The sequence below is a fragment of the Pristis pectinata genome, chromosome 2 (assembly GCF_009764475.1).
Source record: "Pristis pectinata isolate sPriPec2 chromosome 2, sPriPec2.1.pri, whole genome shotgun sequence".
In the NCBI taxonomy this organism is placed as follows: Eukaryota; Metazoa; Chordata; class Chondrichthyes; order Rhinopristiformes; family Pristidae; genus Pristis; species Pristis pectinata.
In genome coordinates this window covers 95442442-95462733 of record NC_067406.1, presented here as the reverse complement: position 1 = coordinate 95462733, position 20292 = coordinate 95442442, and the positions used below count along the sequence as shown (strand labels likewise).

The 20292-nt window shown below is 41.4% G+C and overlaps 1 protein-coding gene across 20 annotated transcripts in view; it reads left to right on the top strand.

Moving 5' to 3' along the window:
• Positions 1–20292, top strand: part of ank2b (ankyrin 2b, neuronal) — a 781056-nt gene that overhangs the window by 492674 nt on the left and 268090 nt on the right. For all 20 annotated transcript variants that reach the window (XM_052010179.1, XM_052010168.1, XM_052010170.1 and 17 more), the window contains 2 exons: positions 3593–3691; positions 15459–15557. In XM_052010179.1, coding sequence (XP_051866139.1) covers positions 3593–3691; positions 15459–15557 — 198 coding nt within the window. The remainder of the gene's footprint in view (positions 1–3592; positions 3692–15458; positions 15558–20292) is intronic.

Here is a 20292-nt window from a genome sequence, read left to right as displayed (position 1 = left end):
ATACATTACAGAGCTCTAAATGGATGAGGGAATAGAGTAACTTGAAATCAAGGAATTGAGTTGTAAAATTAAGGCTTTTCTTAACAGAGACTTTATGATAATGGGTGAATGGAAGTTGGTAGGGACATAGGCAGTGAATTTTTGACCAACTTCAGCCATATGGAGGGTAGAAAATGGAAGGGTTACTTGGTATTAGACTAGTAAAGTATTGATTCAGGTTTTGACAGCAAGTAATGCATGTCAAAGTGAGGCTGTGTTATGGAAGTGGAGATAGGCAGCTGTTGGTGATGGCAAGGATATGTAGTATTTGAAGTCTGGAGACACAAAAGACTGCAGATGCTGTAATCTGGAACAAAATACAAACTGCTGGAGGAAGTCAGTGGGTCGACCAGCATTTTATATATATCTCATCTGGAGTTCAACTTATACAGGGTTGACAAAATCTGGTTCCATTTCAGACATTCGTCAGGGCGAGGGTTAAGCTAGTGCCAAGAGAACAGAGTTTGTAATGAGACTGAATATGTTTGTTTTGATCTCCTCAGTGCATAATTAGAGAATATTCTGCTATCCCATTTTAGTTGGGCACACAGCCTGACAATTTAGATACAATGGAGGCATCAAGGCTAGCGATGATAGGGTAGAACTGGGTGCAGGTGTCAGTTCTTCATATTATTGAGAAATAGAAATATTAATGAGAAATAGAAGATGACCAAGGATGGCACTAAGTGGGTAACAATGCAGGAGTGAGAAGAAGGCGTTTGATAAGGTTCCCCATGATAGGCTCATTCAGAAGGTCGGGAGGCATGGGATCCAGGGAAAGTTGGCTATGTGGATTCAGAATTGGCTTGCCCGTAGAAGGCAGAGTGGTCGTAGGTGGAGCGTATTCTGCCTGGAGGTCGGTGACCAGTGGTGTTCCACAGGAATTTGTCCTGGGACCCCTGCTCTTTGTGATTTTTATGAATGACTTGGATGAGGAAGTGGAAGGGTGGGTTAGTAAGTTTGAAGATGTCACGAAGGTTGGTGGTGTTGCGGATAGTGTAGAAGGTTGTCGAGGGTTACAACAGGACATTGATAGGATGCAAAGCTTGGGCTGAGAAGTGGCAGATGGAGTTCAACCCAGAAAAGTGTGAAGTGATTCACTTTGGAAGGTCGAATTTGAAGGCAGAATACAAGGTTAATGGCAGGATTCTTAGCAGTGTGGAGGAAAGGAGGGATCTTGGGGTCCATGTATATAGATCCCTCATAGTTACCACGCAACTTTGTTAAGAAGGCAAGGGTTGTTAAGAAGGCGTATAGCGTGTTGGCCTTCATTAGTCAAGGGATTTAGTTCAAGAGCCGCGAGGTAATGTTGCAGCTCTATAAAACCTTAGAATATTGTGTTCAGTTCTAGTTGCCTCACTATAGGAAGGATGTGGAAGCTTTAGAAAGGGCGCAGAGGAGATTTACCAGGATGTTACCTGGATTGGAGAGTGTGTCTTATGAGGATAGGTTGAGCGAGCTCGGGCTTTTCTCTTTGGAGCGAAGGAGGATGAGAGGTGACCTGATAGAGATGTACAAGATGATAAGACGCATAGATTGAGTGGACAGCCAGAGACTTTTCCCCAGGGCAGAAATGACTAACATAAGGGGGCATAATTTTAAGGTGATTGGGAGATATCAGAGGTAAGTTTTTTACACAGAGAGTGGTGGGTACGTGGAACATGCTCCCAGGGGTGCTGGTAGAGGCAGATACATCAGGGACATTTAAGAGACTCTTAGATAGGCACATGGATGATGAAAAATGGAGAGGTATGTTGGGGGGAATGGTTAGATTGATCTTAGAGTAAGTTAAAAGGTTGGCATGACATTGTGGGCCGAAGGGCCTGTACTGTGCTGTAATGTTCTATGTTCTATTACAAAGTCAGAGAATGGTCTGTTGAGTCGACACTGGTTCTATGTAAGAGCAGTCCAGCTGTTCCCATTCCCCGTTCCCTCCTTATATCCCTGGAAATTAATTCCTTCCAGCTCCATCTTGAATGCTATGAATAGTTCTGCCTCCATTGATACCCCTTGCAGTGTGTACTAGATCTTAACCACTTGGTACATAAACTGTTTTGCTCTTATCTCATTTTGGTGCTTCAGTCAGTAGCCATAATTCTTATCCCCATTCTTTGACCCTTCTACCAATAGGAACAGTTTATCTTTTCGATTGCTCTTTCACCCTTCATGATGTTAAATACTTCTATCAGATTGCCTCATAACTTCCTCTTTTCTGAGGAAAATAACTGCAGCTTCTTTAGTCTACCAATGGTGACTGAAGTCCATCATCCCCAGAATCATTTTAGTAAACATCTGCACCCTCTTTAAAGCCTTTATATATCTTTCCAGAAGCGGATATAAAACTCCAGTTGTCACCCAAACCAGTGTTTTATAAAGGGTCCTTATGATTTTTATACTCTGATCATAGGATCCTACATATTTTTTTAAGCACTTTCTCAAACTGCCCTGCCACTTTCAATGAAACATGCCATTATATTCTTTTCAAAATTGTGCCCCAAGTTTACATTGGCTTTTCTCTTCCTACTGAAAAAGTAACCATGTATTTCTCAGCATGAATTTTTGTCTGCCTTTAATCCGTACATTCCACCAGCCTGCCCCTATCTCCTTGCAGTCTATTTCTATCCCCGTTGCAGTTCACTGTATTTGACTTTTGTGTCATCTTTAAATCTAGATAACAATGATAGAAGGATATTGGAGCAGGCTGTTCTGGTCAGTTGTCTTGAGGACTGCAGACCCATTAAAAAGAACAAGGGAAGATGGGTTAAGATATCTTATGAGGCTTGGATCAAAACTGTTTCATTCCAGTGGTAGGGGCAAAGAGCTGATTGGAAGAATTCAAACAAAGAATTCTTGAAAGATGTTCATAAATTTGAGAGCCAACAATATGCTTGCAGAGGTTAGACAGCAAATGTAGTTTGTAAATGGAGGAGCCAAGCATTGCTTTCTTTTTATGTTGATGATGACTGATTGGAGAGAGTGATTGAAGAGAGCAAATCACTCATAGTTTCAGAGGATGCTGGAGTTAGGTGACCAGAGGTTCAGTGGGAAGAGGATTGATGGAATCTTCTGTATAAGATGAGCTCAGAAGGGAGCAAGGGGGCAAAACAGGAGAAAATAGTGAAAGATGCAAAAGCAGTTGGGACGAAGTTTGCTCCTGTGAACTTGGAGAAGCGCACGCAGGAAATGCTGAGGCAGACGGATGGTTTCAAATTCAGTGACAAAGATGTCCACAAGCTCCTCACACCTGTTGGAGGTGAGGGTACAGCAGCCAGAGGAAAGCTGCCAGGAGTTCACCTTCCATTCCAAGATGATTCTGAAATTGTGGCAAAACTGCTCACAGAACAATGATCCTGATGGTGATTGACATGGTTCAGCCAAATTTGACAATCTGAAGACAAACAAATCTTTATTACACCTTTGGCTAAAGGTTGCAGAGAATAATATTTTGTGTTTGATTTCTTGTATTTGTCCACCTGAATAAAGTGTTCATATTTATAAATGTTCTATGATTGCTCTGTAACTTTACAATGGTACACACCCTTTTGTGTTGCAGAATGGTCTCAATGCATTGCATCTGGCAGCAAAGGAAGGACATGTGGAACTTGTGCAAGAATTATTGGAGAGAGGTGCAGTTGTTGATTCATCGACGAAGGTAATATCTAACATTAAAATCCATCAAAGAAATAGCTCCTTTATTCTGTGTCTATTTATATTAGAACTGTGGTGTTTCATATAAGCAACTAGAATAAAGGATGTCATTCAGCACAGGAAACACCACATACATTTGTTCTGGATGGTTCTGAAATTCCATCTTATGAAATGATGTTTTCCTGTTTCTGGGACTTTGTGCATCTCTGCACTTAAGTTGCTCTGTTACTTTTATTGGCAGAGATTCCTCTTGAGTCTGACAAGAATATAGGAAATAAAAGCAGGATAAGACTGGTCGGCCTTCATGCCTGCTCCACAGATCAATAAAGATCAGGGTTGATCTTTTATTTCTGCACCACTTCCCTGTACTGATCTCTTATCCCTTTATTTTGTTAATATCCAATTGATTGATTGATCATTAATGTAAATGGAGTATTGGGAGGAACAATTAAAAGGACTCCTGGTCTCTGGTCACCGTTGAACAGAATCAAGATGAAAGACCAAACTCCCTAATGCAAGTGCAAAAGAGTGACAGTGTAGATGAGAAAGATCAAAGATTTGATGATATTCAATTGGTCCTTAAGGTGACGGGATAAGGAAATACTGCAGTGGGAGATGAGAAATTTCGAGCTCCTGGCAATAAATTAGAGTGCAATGTGTCAGGGAGATCAAGAGTGACAAAGGAGCACATAAGACCTTTTAAGTGGAACAGTGCAGAGTCATTTAATGGACTGAATATAACAATATTAAAAGGAGAGTTTGGAGGTATGAGAAGGATGCTTTATCAGACTAAGTTTTTTCTTGTGTTTTTCCTTCTTTTTGGGAGAGGTTAAAAAGTAATTAGGTGTGGGGTGAATATTTACATCAGGACCTGCATAAGTTTTGTGCAGAATTAAATGACTTTAAGGGGATAAAATTTGTTTGGCAAAAAAGAGGAAACCATGTTTTCTTACTACCAATACCTTAGACAAGATTATTCAAAGTAGTTAACATAGTAAGAGTGGACACAAAATAAGTAAAAGTTTGTTTTGTTGTTAGCTAGATTTTCAGGATCTTAGAAGTTCTAAGAGATATTGCATAGTGTCCCACTGAAGCTTCAATGGAAAATTAACACTAAATAGCAGTTTATGTTCCCTCTTGAGGATTTTGGGTGATCTTATGCCAAAATAATGGAGTAACTAAATTCTTTGAAATTGTTGCTTGGCTTTAATATTTCTGTAAAAACAAAAGTATGCTTAAAATACATTTGCATTTCAAAGAATTGAAAGAAAGCCAGATATATTTTCTAAAGTCACAGAAGTCACAGTAGTTTGACTTAACCATTTTATTGTTAGATAAGCACAGTTTTTAATTTGATGAATTTTGAGTGGAATTAGCAGCAAATGATTGGCTGGATTTACTTGATGAGTGGGGGATGCTAATATTGCACCTGAGAGATTTCCTGAGGGATTTCCTGAGCCACTTGGGATGAAGATCTAACTGCAGCTGAAATTGCGTAATTTGGAAGGAACCAAGAAATGTGTAGACGTATGTAATGAGACATAACAGAATAAACTGTTCAGAAGTTGATAGAACCAAACCCTTGTCAAACAATTTAGAGTTACGCAAAGAGTGAATTTCTGGAGTGGAGTAACACAAGTAATTTTGAATCCAATTGGCCAACTTGCTTTAAATTCCATGTACCTGAACCTTCTGGACAAGCCCACTATGTGAGTCCTTATAAAGTTCCTTACTAAAGTTCACATAGAAAACATCTACCATGCTGTCTTCTTCAATCTCCTTAGTTACTTCCTCATAAAACTCAGTCAAATTAGTGAGATAAAATTTCCACCACACAAAGCCATTCTGACTATCCCTGATCAACCCCTGCCTTTCCAAATATATGTAAATCCTGTCCTCAGGATTTCACAAGATCACAAGACAAGGGAGCAGAAGCAGGCCATTCGGCCCATCAAGTCTGCTCCAAGGAAAGGGGAATAGAAATGAGAAATGGGGAATGGGGGAAGAAAAAAAAACTATTCTAATCCCAATTTCCGGCCTTATCCCCATATCCCTTGATATCCTGACTATTTAGATATCTATCTATCTCCTCCTTGAACGCCCCCACTGATCTGGCCTCCACTGCTGTACGTGGCAAGGAGTTCCACAAATTCACCACCCTCTGGCTAAAGAAATTTTTCCTCATCTCTGTTTTGAAACTGTACCCTCTAATTCTAAGATTTTGCCCTCTGGTCCTGGACTCACCCACCAAGGGAAACAGCCTAGCCACATTTACTCTGTCCTTTCCTATCAATATTTTAAATGTCGCTATGAGGTCCCCTCTCATTCTTCTGTACTCCAGTGAGTACAGTCCAAGAGCCGACAAATGCTCCTCATACGTAAGCCCTTTCATTCCTGGAATCATCCTTGTAAATCTCCTCTGAACCCTCTCCAACTTCAACACATCCTTCCTAAGATGTGGGGCCCAAAACTGCGAACAATATTCCAAATGAGGCCTCACTAGTGCCCCGTAGAGCCTCATCAACACTTCCTTACTTTTATACACTATACCTCTCGAAATGAATGCCAACATAGCATTCGCTTTCTTTACCACCGATCTGACCTGGTGGTTAACCTTTAAGGTATCCTGCACGAGTACCCCCAAGTCCCTTTGTACTTCCGTGCTTTGGATTTTCTCTCCTCCTAGTGTTACGGACTCAGTGAAAGTCCCTTTAAGATAGAGAGTGTGTGTGTATGTGTGTGTGGGGCGTGCTTACGTCAATAGAAGATAAAGGACGTAATGATGTTGTTGAAGTAGTAAGAAGAAGAAGAAGGAGAGAGAGAGAAGGGAGAGAGACACCAGCCTGCTTGTTTTCTCTATCGATGGATGAGAAACAATAACTGTGTTTGCCACTGAAATCCATGTATGGAAGTTGGAAGTAATCCGGTGGAGTTCACTTTGTTGCTGACCTGTAGAAGGAGACAGGTATTTGTGTGTGGACGACCACGGTTCGGATGCTTTTCGGGGTGAGGAAGTCACTACCGAGTAAACACTGAAGTGTCGTTTGGGTTCCATCGTGGAACATTTGGATTTCGTATGTACTCTCTCTATGTTTTTCTACATCTACATCTTATCTTCAGACAACGGTGGTTGTTGAAGAAGCCCTTGCTCATGTTTCACCTTATGGCTTGCGGAACTGAACTTTAAGAACCATTCAGGAACTGGGAGTTTTGGACTTTGTCACACACACACACGAAGAGTTTAGTTTTGGGGTTAACGTTCGAGGTTTAACATTCTTGAATTCTAACATACTAACATTTTTTTTAACTTTTATTTTACGTATTATCAATAGTGATTAATAAAATAGTTTTTAACACTGAATCATGCTCAGTGTGTTTCTTTTGTTGCTGGTTTGTGACAAAATTGGGGGCTCGTCCGGGATATTTTGGTTTTTTAGTTTCGATGGAACAATATTTGGTCTAAATTGGCCTTCCTCAACATCAACATCAGGCATTCTAGAAACAACCTTTACACCATCCACCAAGGCCACAACTGAATCCCTCTCATAATAAGGTTTTAGCATGTTTACATGACAGAGTTGTGTTTTCTTGCGTCTATCTGGTGTTTTGATTATATATGTTAGATCAGTCACTCGAGATTCAATAACATAGGGTCCAGAAAAATGAGCTTGCAAGGGATTATTTTGGCTAGGGAAAAGTACCAACACCTTTTGTCCCACTGCGAATGTCCTAGGCCGAGCACGTCTATCAAGATATGTCTTCATTCTTATCTGGCTTGTTTTCAGATTCTCTCTCGCTAGCTGGCAGACTCTCTCCAACCGAGTTTTAAATTTTTGGACGTAGTCCAACAGACTCAAGTGAACTTCCTCATTAACCCATTGCTCTCTTAACAACTCCAAAGGTCCTCTCACCCTATGTCCAAATACAAGCTCAAACGGACTAAATCCTATTGACTCCTGGATCGATTCTCTAACGGCAAACAAAAGTAAATGGATACCTTCGTCCCAATCCTTGGTGTTTTCAAAGCAATAAGTCTTCAGCATATTTTTGAGAGTAGAATGAAATCTCTCCAGAGCTCCTTGAGATTCTGGGTGATATGCAGATGATACAATCTGCTTTGCTCCCAGCTCATAGACTATTTGTTGAAAAATTTTTGACATAAAATTACTACCTTGATCAGATTGGATTTCTTTTGGCAAACCAAACAAGGTAAAAAATTTTACAAGAGCCTTTGACACCGTCTTGGCCTTAATATTTCTAAGGGGTATTGCCTCTGGAAATCTAGAAGTGGCACACATGATGGTTAACAAATACTGATTTCCAGTCTTAGACTTTGGTAAGGGGCCAACACAGTCCACAATCATCTTCGAAAAGGGCTCCCCAAAAGCAGGAATTGGTTTCAAAGGAGCCACAGGGGGTTTTTGATTTGGTTTACCCACCATCTGACATGTGTGGCAGGTTCGACAAAACATCACCACATCTTTTCTCAAACCAGGCCAATAGAATTGTTTCAAGATCTTCCCTACAGTTTTATTCACCCCAAAATGACCACCCAAAGGCATACTATGGGCCAGGTTTAAAATCTCATCCCTATAAACTTTTGGAACAACAACCTGATGAATAACTTCCCATTCCTCAGTAACAGAAACATGAGGAGGTCTCCATTTCCTCATTAACACTCCATTTTTGACATAGTATCCAGTTGGCACCTTTTCAATCTCCTCACATGAGAGAGCTTTTTCTTTCAATTCTGTCAACTCAGGGTCCTTTGTCTGTTCCACCATAAAATCCTTCCTCGACAAAGACAAATCTTTAAATTCAGGCTCACTATAAGGATGTTGATCCTCCAGTGAAGACAGAAAAGTCTCAGATAAGGCATCATAATTTTCTTCTTGTTTAGGACTGTCACAAGGAACTACATCAGACTGCACCGGACTGTCTGTCTTGGCTAATTCTCTAGCTCTAGCTCGAGTCACCGCACATGATGGGTAAACATCTGGATCATTCTCAGACTCATCAATCCTTGGTTTGGTTGTTAACCGTACCACAGGATCACTTTCTCCATCTGCAAGGTCATTTCCCAATAACAAAGAAACTCCTTCCACTGGCAAACTAGGTCTTATCCCTATCTCGACTGGTCCTTCTACGAACTTTGACTTTAAAATCACCCTGTGAAAAGGGACAGACATGGTCTCACCTGTAACGCCTCGTACTAGATTTACTTCACCAGTGTCACTTTCTTCACCAAAATTTAAAACACTGTCCAGCAAGAGAGATTGACTAGCCCCAGTATCTCTAAGAATTTTCACTGGCACCTGGGGTGACTCATCATTCAGTGAAACAAAACCCTCTGATACATACGAACGGAATTCTTTTCTCACCTCCTCCAACTTTTCCGCTTTTCCCTCTTGCAAGGACTGGTCTTTAACAGCATCTCCTAAACCTTTTTGATTTTTAATTGCCTGAAAGCAAGCATTGGGCCCAGCTTCCTTCTTTTTCTTCAAAAGGGCACAATTAGATATCACGTGGCCAGGTTTCCTACAGTAATAACAAGTACGCTCAACAGGTTTCTCCAGCCCTGGCTTCTTTTCATCTTTTCCTTTTTGATTACCTCCCAATTTAATCTCCGGTTTACCTGGATTGTCTTTGTAACTCTTTTGAAAGGTTTTAGGTTGTCCCCATTTGGATTTATGGGTTAAAGCATAATCATCTGCCAACCTAGCAGTTTCTTGTAAAGTTTCCACTGCCTTTTCATTTAAATATGTTGTTAATTCAGCTGGAACGCATCTTTTAAAGTCTTCCACTAGTATCAATTCTGTCAATTTATCATAATCCACATCTACATTTTTAGCCAGGCACCATCGTTCAAAACATATTCTCTTTCCATTGGTAAATTCCATATAAGTCTGATCTGCAGATTTCCTCAAGTCTCTGAATTTTTGTCTATAAGCCTCAGGGACCAATTCATAGGCCTTCAAAATAGCTTGTTTTACCTTGGTATAATCAGCTGCATCCTCAGCAGACAAAGCAGAATAAGCTTTTTGAGCTTTACCTTTAATCACACTCTGTACCATAAGAGCCCATCCTTTCCTTGGCCAGTTTGAACTCACAGCAACCTTTTCAAAATGTTGGAAATACTGATCAACCTGATCTTCTTCAAACGGAGGGACTAATCGAACCTCCCTACTGGCTGAAAAACCATCATCAGAATCAGATTCCAAACTCCTACGCTTCATTTGTAACTCATGCTGCCTCTTTTTCTCCTCATTATCCAGCTCCATCTTCTTCAATTCCATCTGCTTCATTGCTAGATCAGCCTCTATCTTCATCTGAGTTATCTTTTGTTCGGCCTCTAATTTCTTTTGTTCGGCCTCTAATTTCTCTCACTCGGCCTCTATCTTTAACTGGGTTTGCTCTCGTTCGGCCTCTAATCTCTTTTGTTCTCGTTCAGCTTCTATCTTTAACTGGGTTTGTTCTCGTTCAGCTTCTATCTTTGCCAGCTGCACCTGTGCCTCAGAAATTGCTATTTCACTGCCAGGAAACTGTTTTAACACTTCCTTCTCAAACACCTTCTTTTCCACATAATGGCCAGCTATCAATCTCTGAATATCTGCCTTTCTCATAGACTGCTTTACTTCTGTAAGGTTTAGCCTTGTAGCAATCTTTATCAAATCATCCTTTTTCGCCACCTCCAATCCTTTTTGGGTTGGTGACTCCAAAAATGCCTTAATATCCATTGCTGCTGGTTTCCACACACACAAGCCAATTAAAAAGAATTTATCAGACCTCCCTCAAAAAATCTTTGGATTGGATTCCAGACAAATCTTGTCAATCTGGGGAACGATCCCAGATGACACTCGTTAATCTTGGGAACTATCCCGGACGAGCCCCCAATTTTGTCACAAACCAGCAACAAAAGAAACACACTGAGCATGATTCAGTGTTAAAAACTATTTTATTAATCACTATTGATAATACGTAAAATAAAAGTTAAAAAAAATGTTAGTATGTTAGAATTCAAGAATGTTAAACCTCGAACGTTAACCCCAAAACTAAACTCTTCGTGTGTGTGTGTGACAAAGTCCAAAACTCCCAGTTCCTGAATGGTTCTTAAAGTTCAGTTCCGCAAGCCATAAGGTGAAACATGAGCAAGGGCTTCTTCAACAACCACCGTTGTCTGAAGATAAGATGTAGATGTAGAAAAACATAGAGAGAGTACATACGAAATCCAAATGTTCCACGATGGAACCCAAACGACACTTCAGTGTTTACTCGGTAGTGACTTCCTCACCCCGAAAAGCATCCGAACCGTGGTCGTCCACACACAAATACCTGTTTCCTTCTACAGGTCAGCAACAAAGTGAACTCCACCGGATTACTTCCAACTTCCATACATGGATTTCAGTGGCAAACACAGTTATTGTTTCTCATCCATCGATAGAGAAAACAAGCAGGCTGGTGTCTCTCTCCCTTCTCTCTCTCTCCTTCTTCTTCTTCTTACTACTTCAACAACGTCATTACGTCCTTTATCTTCTATTGACGTAAGCACGCCCCACACACACATACACACACACTCTCTATCTTAAAGGGACTTTCACTGAGTCCGTAACACTAGATAATAATCTGCTCGCTTATTTCTGCTTCCAAAGTGTACAACTGCACATTTCTCTACATTGAATCTCATCTGCCATTTCCTTGCCCATTCTCCTAAACTGTCTAGGTCCCTCTGCAACCTTCCTATCTCTTCAATACTCCCTACTCCTCCCCCTATCTTGGTGTCATCCGCAAACTTAGCCACAAAACCATTTATTCCATCATCCAAATCGTTAATGTAGAAGGTAAAAAGGAGCGGTCCCAACACCGACCCCTGCGGCACTAGTAACCGGTAACCAACCAGAACGAGATCCTTTTATTTCCACTCTTTGCTTCCTGTCAGCCAGCCAATGCTCCACCCATTCTGTTATCCTACCCGTAATTCCATGACCTCTCATCTTATTAATCAGTCTCTTATGAGGCACCTTATCAAAGGCCTTTTGAAAGTCTAAATACACAACATCTACCGCCTCTCCCTTATCCACCCTACCTGTGATTTCTTCAAAAAACTCCAATAGGTTGGTCAGGCAGGATCTTCCCTTCACAAAACCATGTTGGCTAGTACCTATCTTGCCTTGCGCCTCTAGGTATTCCGTAACCCCATCCTTGAGGATAGATTCCAATAACTTTCCCACCACTGACGTCAGACTAATAGGTCTGTAATTTCCTTTATGCTGCCTCCCACCTTTCTTATACAACGGAACTACATTTGTGACCCTCCAGTCCTCCGGAACCACGCCGGAATCTATCGATTTCTGGAAAATTATCGCCAATGCCTCCGCTGTCTCTAAAGCCACCTCCTTCAGAACCCGGGGATGCACCTCATCCGGTCCGGGAGACTTATCAGTCTTTAGCCCATTTAGTTTTCCTAGCACCTTCTCCCTAGTAATCTTAACTGAACTCAATTCCATTTCGTGAGACTCCTGACTAACCGGCACATTGCTGATGTCCTCCACGGTGAAGACCGATGCAAAATATTCATTCAATTCCTCTGCCATCTCTCTATCGTCCATTATAATAGCTCCTGCACCGTTATCAATTGGTCCCATATCAACCCGTGTCTCTCTTTTACACCTTATGTATTTTAAAAAACTCTTAGTATCCTTTCGAATGTTATCCGCCAACTTCCTTTCATAATTCATCTTTTCTTTCCTAATGATCTTCTTAGTTTCTCTCTGCAGGTTTTTAAAAGCTTCCCAGTCTTCTGTTTTCCCACTAATTTTTGCTTCTTTGTACGCCGCCCCTTTTGCTTTTATTTTAGCCTTCGCCTCTCTCGTTATCCACATTTGTGCCTTTTTTCCATTCAGAACCTTTTTTCTTGGAATATATCTATCCTGCAATTTCCTTATTTCCTGTAGAACTTCCTTCCATTTCTCCTCTGCCGTCCCTCCAGCCAGCTTACTCTTCCAATCAATTAGGGCCAACTCCTCTCTCATACCATTGTAATTTCCTTTGTTCCACTGAAATATCGATACACCAGTTATCAGCTTCTCCTTCTCAAACTTGAAACTGAACTCAATCATATTGTGATCACTGGTTCCCAGTGGTTCCTTTACCTTTAGTTTCCTAATCACCTCCGGTTCATTACACAGCCGCCAATCCAAAACAGCCGATCCCCTGGCGGGCTCTTCAACAAGTTGCTCTAGAAAAACGTCCCTTAGACATTCCACAAACTCCTTCTCCTGAGTACTACCGCCATTCTGGATTTCCCAGTCCACCTTCATGTTAAGATCCCCCATAATTATCTTCACATTGTCACTCTGGCACGCTTTTTCTATCTCAGACTGCAACTTATCGTCCACTTGCTGACTGCTATTAGGGGGCATATATATGACTGCTACTATTGTCCTTTTACCCTTGCTATTTCTTAGCTCCACCCACAAGGATTCCACCTCCTCTGACCCAATATCCTTCCTTTCTATTGATTTTATATCACTACTAACCATCATGGCCACACCTCCCCCTCTGCCTACCCGCCTATCCTTCCTATACACTGTGTACCCCTGGACATTCAGTTCCCAATCACATCCATCATAAAGCCATGACTCGGTGATTGCCACAATGTCGTATTTATTAACCTGTAGTTGTGCCACTAGGCTTTCTCCATTTTCTCCATTGCTTTCCCTACCACTGACATAAAGTTCACCGGCCTATAGTCACCTGGCTTATCCCTGCTGCCCCCTAAAATAAAGGAACATTGGCTATCCTCCACTCTTCTGGCACCTTGCCCATGGCTAACAAAGATGCAAAAACTCCATCAGGGCCCCAGCTTTCTCCTCCCTTGCTTCCCATAGCAACCTGGGATAGGTCTTATTCAGCCCTTGGGATTTATCAAACTTGATATATAACACCCCTCATTCTTTGTACTGACTTGCTTCAGATTATTGATGTACTCACTGAACTCACTATCTTCCTTCTCCTCAGTGAATGCAGATGAGAAGTATTAATGTAGGACCTTGCCTACATCGTCTGGCTCCACACATAGATTACCCCTTTGGTCCTTAACGGGACCCGCTCTTTCCCTGACTATCCCCTTGGTCCTGATATATTTATAAAATGTCTTGGGATTCTACATTATCTTAATTGCCAAGGATATCTCATGGCCCTTTTTGCCCTCATAATTTCTTTCTTATGATCTCTCCTACATGCACTATACTTAAGAGACTCCCTTGATCCCAGTTGTCTTTACCTGCCACATGTATCTTTTTTTTCCTGATCAAACCTTCAATATCCAAGGTTCCCTAATCTTTCTATCTTTGCCTTTCACCTTTACCTAAGCTCCTACTAACTCTCTATTCAAAAGGCTCCTGCTTATCAGCTGTCATTTTACCTGCAAGCATCTGCTCCCAATCTACTTTAACCAGGTCCTCTCTTACACCATTGAAACCAGTCTTTCCCCAATTCAAGACCTTAACTTGAGGATCAGCCTAAATTAACCGGAAACTTAACGAATTATGCTCACTGGTCCTAAAGAGTTTCCCAGCCAACACTTCCACCACTTGTCCAGTTTCATTTCCTAAGATAAAGTTGAGTCCTGCCCCATCTCTAGTAGGACTCTGCATATTATCCCAAAGAAATTTCTTGGATGCCCTTCATAAATTATCCCCCATCTAAGCCCCCTGCACTAAGACAATCCCAGTCAATATTTGGAATTTTAAAACTCCCCTTTTATTCTCAAACCTTTCCATGATTTGCTTACATATCTGTTCCTCTAACTTTTGCTAACTCCAGCAAATTGATTGCCCCTCTCTAATAACCATATGGCCTCCAAAATATCCTCCCTAATTACTGCTGTTATGTTCTCCCTGATCAGTCGTGCAACTCCCCTACTCTTTTGCATTCCCATCTAGCACATCGAAAATTTCTGTATACTGCAACATTAAGCTGCTAGTCCTGTCCTTCCCTCAACCGTGTTTCCATGAATGCAGTGACGTTATAATTCCAAATGCTGATCCATGCTCTAAGCTCATCTGACTCAACTGTGAGGTTCCTTACATTAAAGTAAATGCAGTTGAGCCTGCCAGCTCTCCCGTGCTCCTGAGCCTCCTCTGTCTACTCTGCCCACTGGTCTTGATTTATCCTCCACATTTTTCTCCCCACCTGCTGGACTGCTATTAAGCTTCCCACCCCGCCCTCTCCCACCCCACCAAATTAGTTTAAATGTTCCCATATAGCATGAACAAACCTCCCTGCAAGGTGTAAAATGGAACAATATGTGACAATGTAGACAGGGAAATAAAATATTACAGTCCAATGTGACCCCTTTTAAAAAGGAGCTTGTGTTCATGAGATGTAGGTGATGCTGGCAAGGTATATTTATTGCCTATCTTTGAAAAGTTGCCTTCTTTGAGAAGTGCGACAGATTAGGTTATACCTGTATATTTGGTATGGATTATATGTCATAAATTTTAGACTGATTTAAGTGAGCAGGAAGTAAACAAAGTGAGCAATTTTCACAGCTTACCTCGTGCATTTTCCACCAGTTACGTTTATAAAATTTGACATTTTGTCATCAAATAACAGCATGATAGAGTGAAATATTAAAATATCCTCTGTTTTAAAAGAAGCTGTTCTTTGCACCCTCTTACACAAGAAAATTCCTGCTTCCAGTATTCTTTGCATTTCTCTTGTTTTTTTTTGTCCTGAAAGATTATGTTGGTTTTTCACTCTTTTTCTAGAAAGGAAATTCAGCCCTGCACATTGCATCTCTGGCTGGACAAACTGATGTGGTCAGAACATTAGTGAAGCAGGGAGCCAACATCAACTCACAGTCCCAGGTAAGCCACTGAAATGCTCCATAACAAAGGCACATTGCTATACTTGAGGGAGGGAAGGGGGAGCATTAACACAAAATCTGATTTCTGTTTAATCACCAATAATTGCTCTGTCCTTGCTAAAGTGAAGCATCATTTTGCTTTGCAAATTTGAATTCTTGTTTTTCACGTTCATTTACATTTTGATAATTTGATTAACATGTGTTCCTAACATGGACAAAATACATTTTTAAGCTAATTGAAGATACCAAAAGAATGGTTTTCAGATTCATATATAGTGCACTATGCTTTTGTTACATTTGGTGTTTCCAGGATTTTAAATTCTTCGTACATTTCAGTTTTTGAGTTTTATATCTTCAGATGGAATTATTAATTCAGTCACTAGAATAGTCATGTTACAAATTGATTATGGATTTTGAATAACCTCTTTCTTCATTCCACTCACAATCAAAGATCTAGCTGTGGTAAACCCAATGGTCCAAGCTATAGTTGTCTCTTTGTGGGATATGTGGAACGTTTCTTATTTTAGTCCTACTAGGGTGTCCAGCCACTCCTTTTTTCTGATGAATTGATGACCATATTCCGCTCTTGTGCAGAACACAAATGTTTTATCAGCTTTACTTCCACTTCCACATCTCCAACTCTTCTATTTCTTGATTTCTGTATCTCCATTTTTGGTGATAGGTTCATGACCAGTGTCCATTGCAATCCTAATCATTCCTGCAGCTGCCTTTTTATCACTTTCTTCCATGTTGCTTCCAGTCAGGACTCAAAGAACACAGAACATAGAACATAAAACAAGCTCTTTGGCCCACATACCTGTGCCAAACATGATGCCAAATTAAACTAATTCCTTCTGCTTGCACATGATCTATATTCCTCCACTCTTTTCTAGAAAGGAAATTCAGCCCTGCACATTGCATTTCTGGCTGGACAAACTGATGTGGTCAGAACATTAGTAAAGCCTCTTAAGTGCCACTATCACATCTGCTTCCAATACCACCCCTGGCAGCCCGTTCCAGGCACCTGTCACTCTCTGTGTAAAAAAACTTGCCTTGCAAAGCTCCTTTAAGCTTTCCCCTCTCACCTTAAAGCTATGCCCCCTCATATTTGACGTGTCTACCCTGGGAGAAAGATTCTGACTGTCTACCCTATCTATGCCTCTCATAATTTTATAAATTTCTGTCGTCTCCCCTCAGTCTCCAATGCTCCAGAGAAAACAATCCAAGTTTGTCCAACCTCTCCTTGTAGATAATAGCATCTAATCCAGGCAGCATCCTGGCAAACCACTTCTGCGTCCTTTCCAAAGCCTCCACATCCTTCCTGTAACGGGGTGACAGAACTGCACATGACACTCCAAGTTTGGCCTGATCGAAGTTTTATAGAACATAGGACATAGAACAATTACAGCACAATTCAGGCCCTTTGGCCCACAAAGCTGTGCCGAACATGTCCCTACCCTAGAAATTACTAGGCTTACCCATAGCCCTCTATTTTACTCAGCTCCATGTACCTATCTAACAGTCTCTTGAAAGACCCTATCGTATCAGCCTCCACCACCGTTTCCGGCAGCCCATTCCACACACTCACCACTCTCTGAGTAAAAAAACTTACCCCTGACATCTCTTCTATATCTACTCCCCAGCACCTTAAACCTATGTCCTCTTGTGGCCACCAATTCAGCCCTGGGGAGAAGCCTCTGACTATCTACCCTATCAATACCCCTCATCATCTTATACACCTCAATCAGGTCCCCCCTCATCCTTCGTCTCTCCAAGGAGAAAAGGCCGAGTTCCCTCAACCTGCTTTCATAAGGCATGCTCCGCATTCCAGGCAGCATCCTTGCAAATCTCCTCTGCACCCTCTCTCTGGGTTCCACATCTTTCCTGTAGTGAGGTGACCAGAACTGAGCACAATACTCCAAGTGGGATCTGACCAGGGACCTATATAGCTGCAACAATACCTCTCGGCTCCTAAATTCAATTCCCTGATTGACAAAGGACAATACATCATATGCCTTCTTAACCACAGAGTCAACCTGCGCAGCTGCTTTGAGCGTCCTATGGACTCGGACCCCAAGATCCCTCTGATCCTCCACACTGCCAAGAGTCCTACCATTAATACTATATTCCGCCAACATATTTGACCTACCAAAGTGAACCACTTCACACTTATCTGGGTTGAACTGCATCTGCCACTTCTCAGCCCAACTCTGCATCCTATCTATGTCCCTCTGTAACCTCTGACAGCCCTCCAAACTACCCACAACACCCCCAACCTTCGTGTCATCTGCAAACTTACTAACCCACCCCTCCACTTCCTCATCCAGGTCGTTTATAAAAATCACAAATAGTAAGTGTCCCAGTACAGATCTCTGAAGTACACCACTGGTCACTGACCTCCAAGCAGAATATGACCCTTCAACAACCACTCTTTGCCTTCTGTGGGCCAGCCAGTTCTGGATCCACACTGCAATGTCCCCTTGGATCCCATGTCTCCTCACCTTCTCCATAAGCCTCGCATGGGGTACCTTATCAAACACCTTGCTGAAATCCATATACACTACATCTACTGCTCTCCCTTCATCGATGTGCTTAGGCATATAGAAACATGACTTCTTGACTCTTATACTCAATGCCTTGACAAATGAAGGAAAGCATGCCATTAACCTTCCTTACCACTCTATCGACTTGTGTTGCCACTTTAGTGGAGTTATGAACTTGGACCCCAAGATCCCTCTGTACATCAATGCTGTTAAGCGTCCTTCCATTAGCTGTACGCTTTCCCCTTATATTTGTACTCCTAAAATGCAACACCTTACACTTGCCCAGATTAAACTCCATCTGCCATTTCTCCGCCTATGACTGTAACTGATCTATATTCTTCTCTGTTCTTTGATGACCTTCTTTACTGTCTGTATCTCCACCAATCTTTGTCTCATCTGCAAGTTTACTAATCAATCTATCCACATTTTCATCCAAGTATTTATTATAATTTATTACAGTATTTATTACAATCAACAGAGGTTCCGGCACTGATCCCTGCAGAACACCACCGGTCACAGACCTCCGGCCAGGATAACATCCTTCCACCATTACCCTCTGTCTTTTGTGGGCAAGCCAATTCTGAATCCAAACTATCAACTCTCTGTGGATCCCATGGATCTTCTGGATGAGCTACCATGAGGGACCTTGTCAAATGCCTTACTAAAATATATGTAGACACCATTCGCTGCCCTTCCCTCATCAATCACCTTTGTCACCTCCTCAAAAAACTCAATCTAATTTGTGAGAATTGACCTCCCCTGCACTAAGCCATGCTGACTGTCCCTGATAAGTTGTGCTTTTGCAGATGCGAATAGATCCTGACCCAAAGACCCTCCAATAATTTTCCTATCACTGATGTAAGGCTCACCAGCCTATAATTTCCTGGTTTGTGTTTATTGCCCTTTTTAAACAGAGGAACATCATTGGCTGTTCTCCAGGCCCCTAGGACTTCACCTGTGACTTGAGAAGACACAAAGATCTCTGTCAAAGCGCCAGCAATCTCCTCTCTTGACCCTCTCAATAATCTGGGATAGGACCTGGGGACTTATCCACCTAAATGCTCTTCAAGAGACCCAACACAACCTCCTTCTTGATCTCAAAATGCCTTGGCATATTTGTATACTCCAAACTGATTTCACTCTCCTCTATGTCCTTCTCCTTAGTGAATACCAGTGCAAAGTATTTGCTTACTACATCGCCCATATCCTCTGACTTCAAGCTTAATTTCCCTCCTTCATCCTTGAGTAGTCCTACCCTCTCCCTAGTTATCCTCTTGTTTTTAATGTCAGTATAAAAAGCCTTGGGATTCTCTTTAATCCTACTTGCCAAGGACATTTCGTGGCTCCTTATAGGCCCTGTCCAATTTCAGCTTCCGAAACCTTGCATATGCTTCTCTGCTTTCTTTTTCATTTTTGATGAAATTTGCAACCTCTTTCGTCATCCAAGGTTCCCTCACCTTGCCATCCTTGTCTTTTCTCCATACTGGAACATACTGGTCCTGAACTCTGATCTCTGATTATACTGAGTGCCCTGGCCGATGACAAGCATTCTGTACGCCTTCTTTATCACCCTATGCACTGTGTTGTCACTTTCAGGAAACTCCCCAAGATCTTTCTATACATCAATGCTCTTAAGGGTTCTGCCATTTACTGTATATTTTCCTCTTGCATTTGACTCCCAAAATGCAACGCCTCACACATCTGGATTAAACTCTACCTGCCATTTCTTGGCCGAAATTTCCAACTGATCTATATCCTGCTGTATCCTTTGACAATCTTGCTCAATATCCATGACTGCACTAATTATCATGTCAGAATTAGAATCAGATTTATTATCATTGACATATGGCATGAACTTTGTTGTTTTGCAGCAGCAGTATAGTGCAAAGACATAAAAATTTGTAAATTACAGAAATAAATAAATAGTGCAAGAAAAAAAGGAATAATGAAATAGTGTTCATGGGTTCATGGACCGTTTAGAAATCTGATGGCAGAGGGGAAGAAGCTGCTCCTGAATCATTGCCTCTTATGTGAAAGTTATCTTTATAGTGTGCATATTAGGTCACTTCTTGAGATGTTTATTGAATGGTATGTACCGTTGTCACACATCAGCTTTGCCATGATTCATACCTTGCATCTTTCAATGTGCAGCACTGTATATCAAAGGTGCATGGGAAGTATAAAATTAATGGT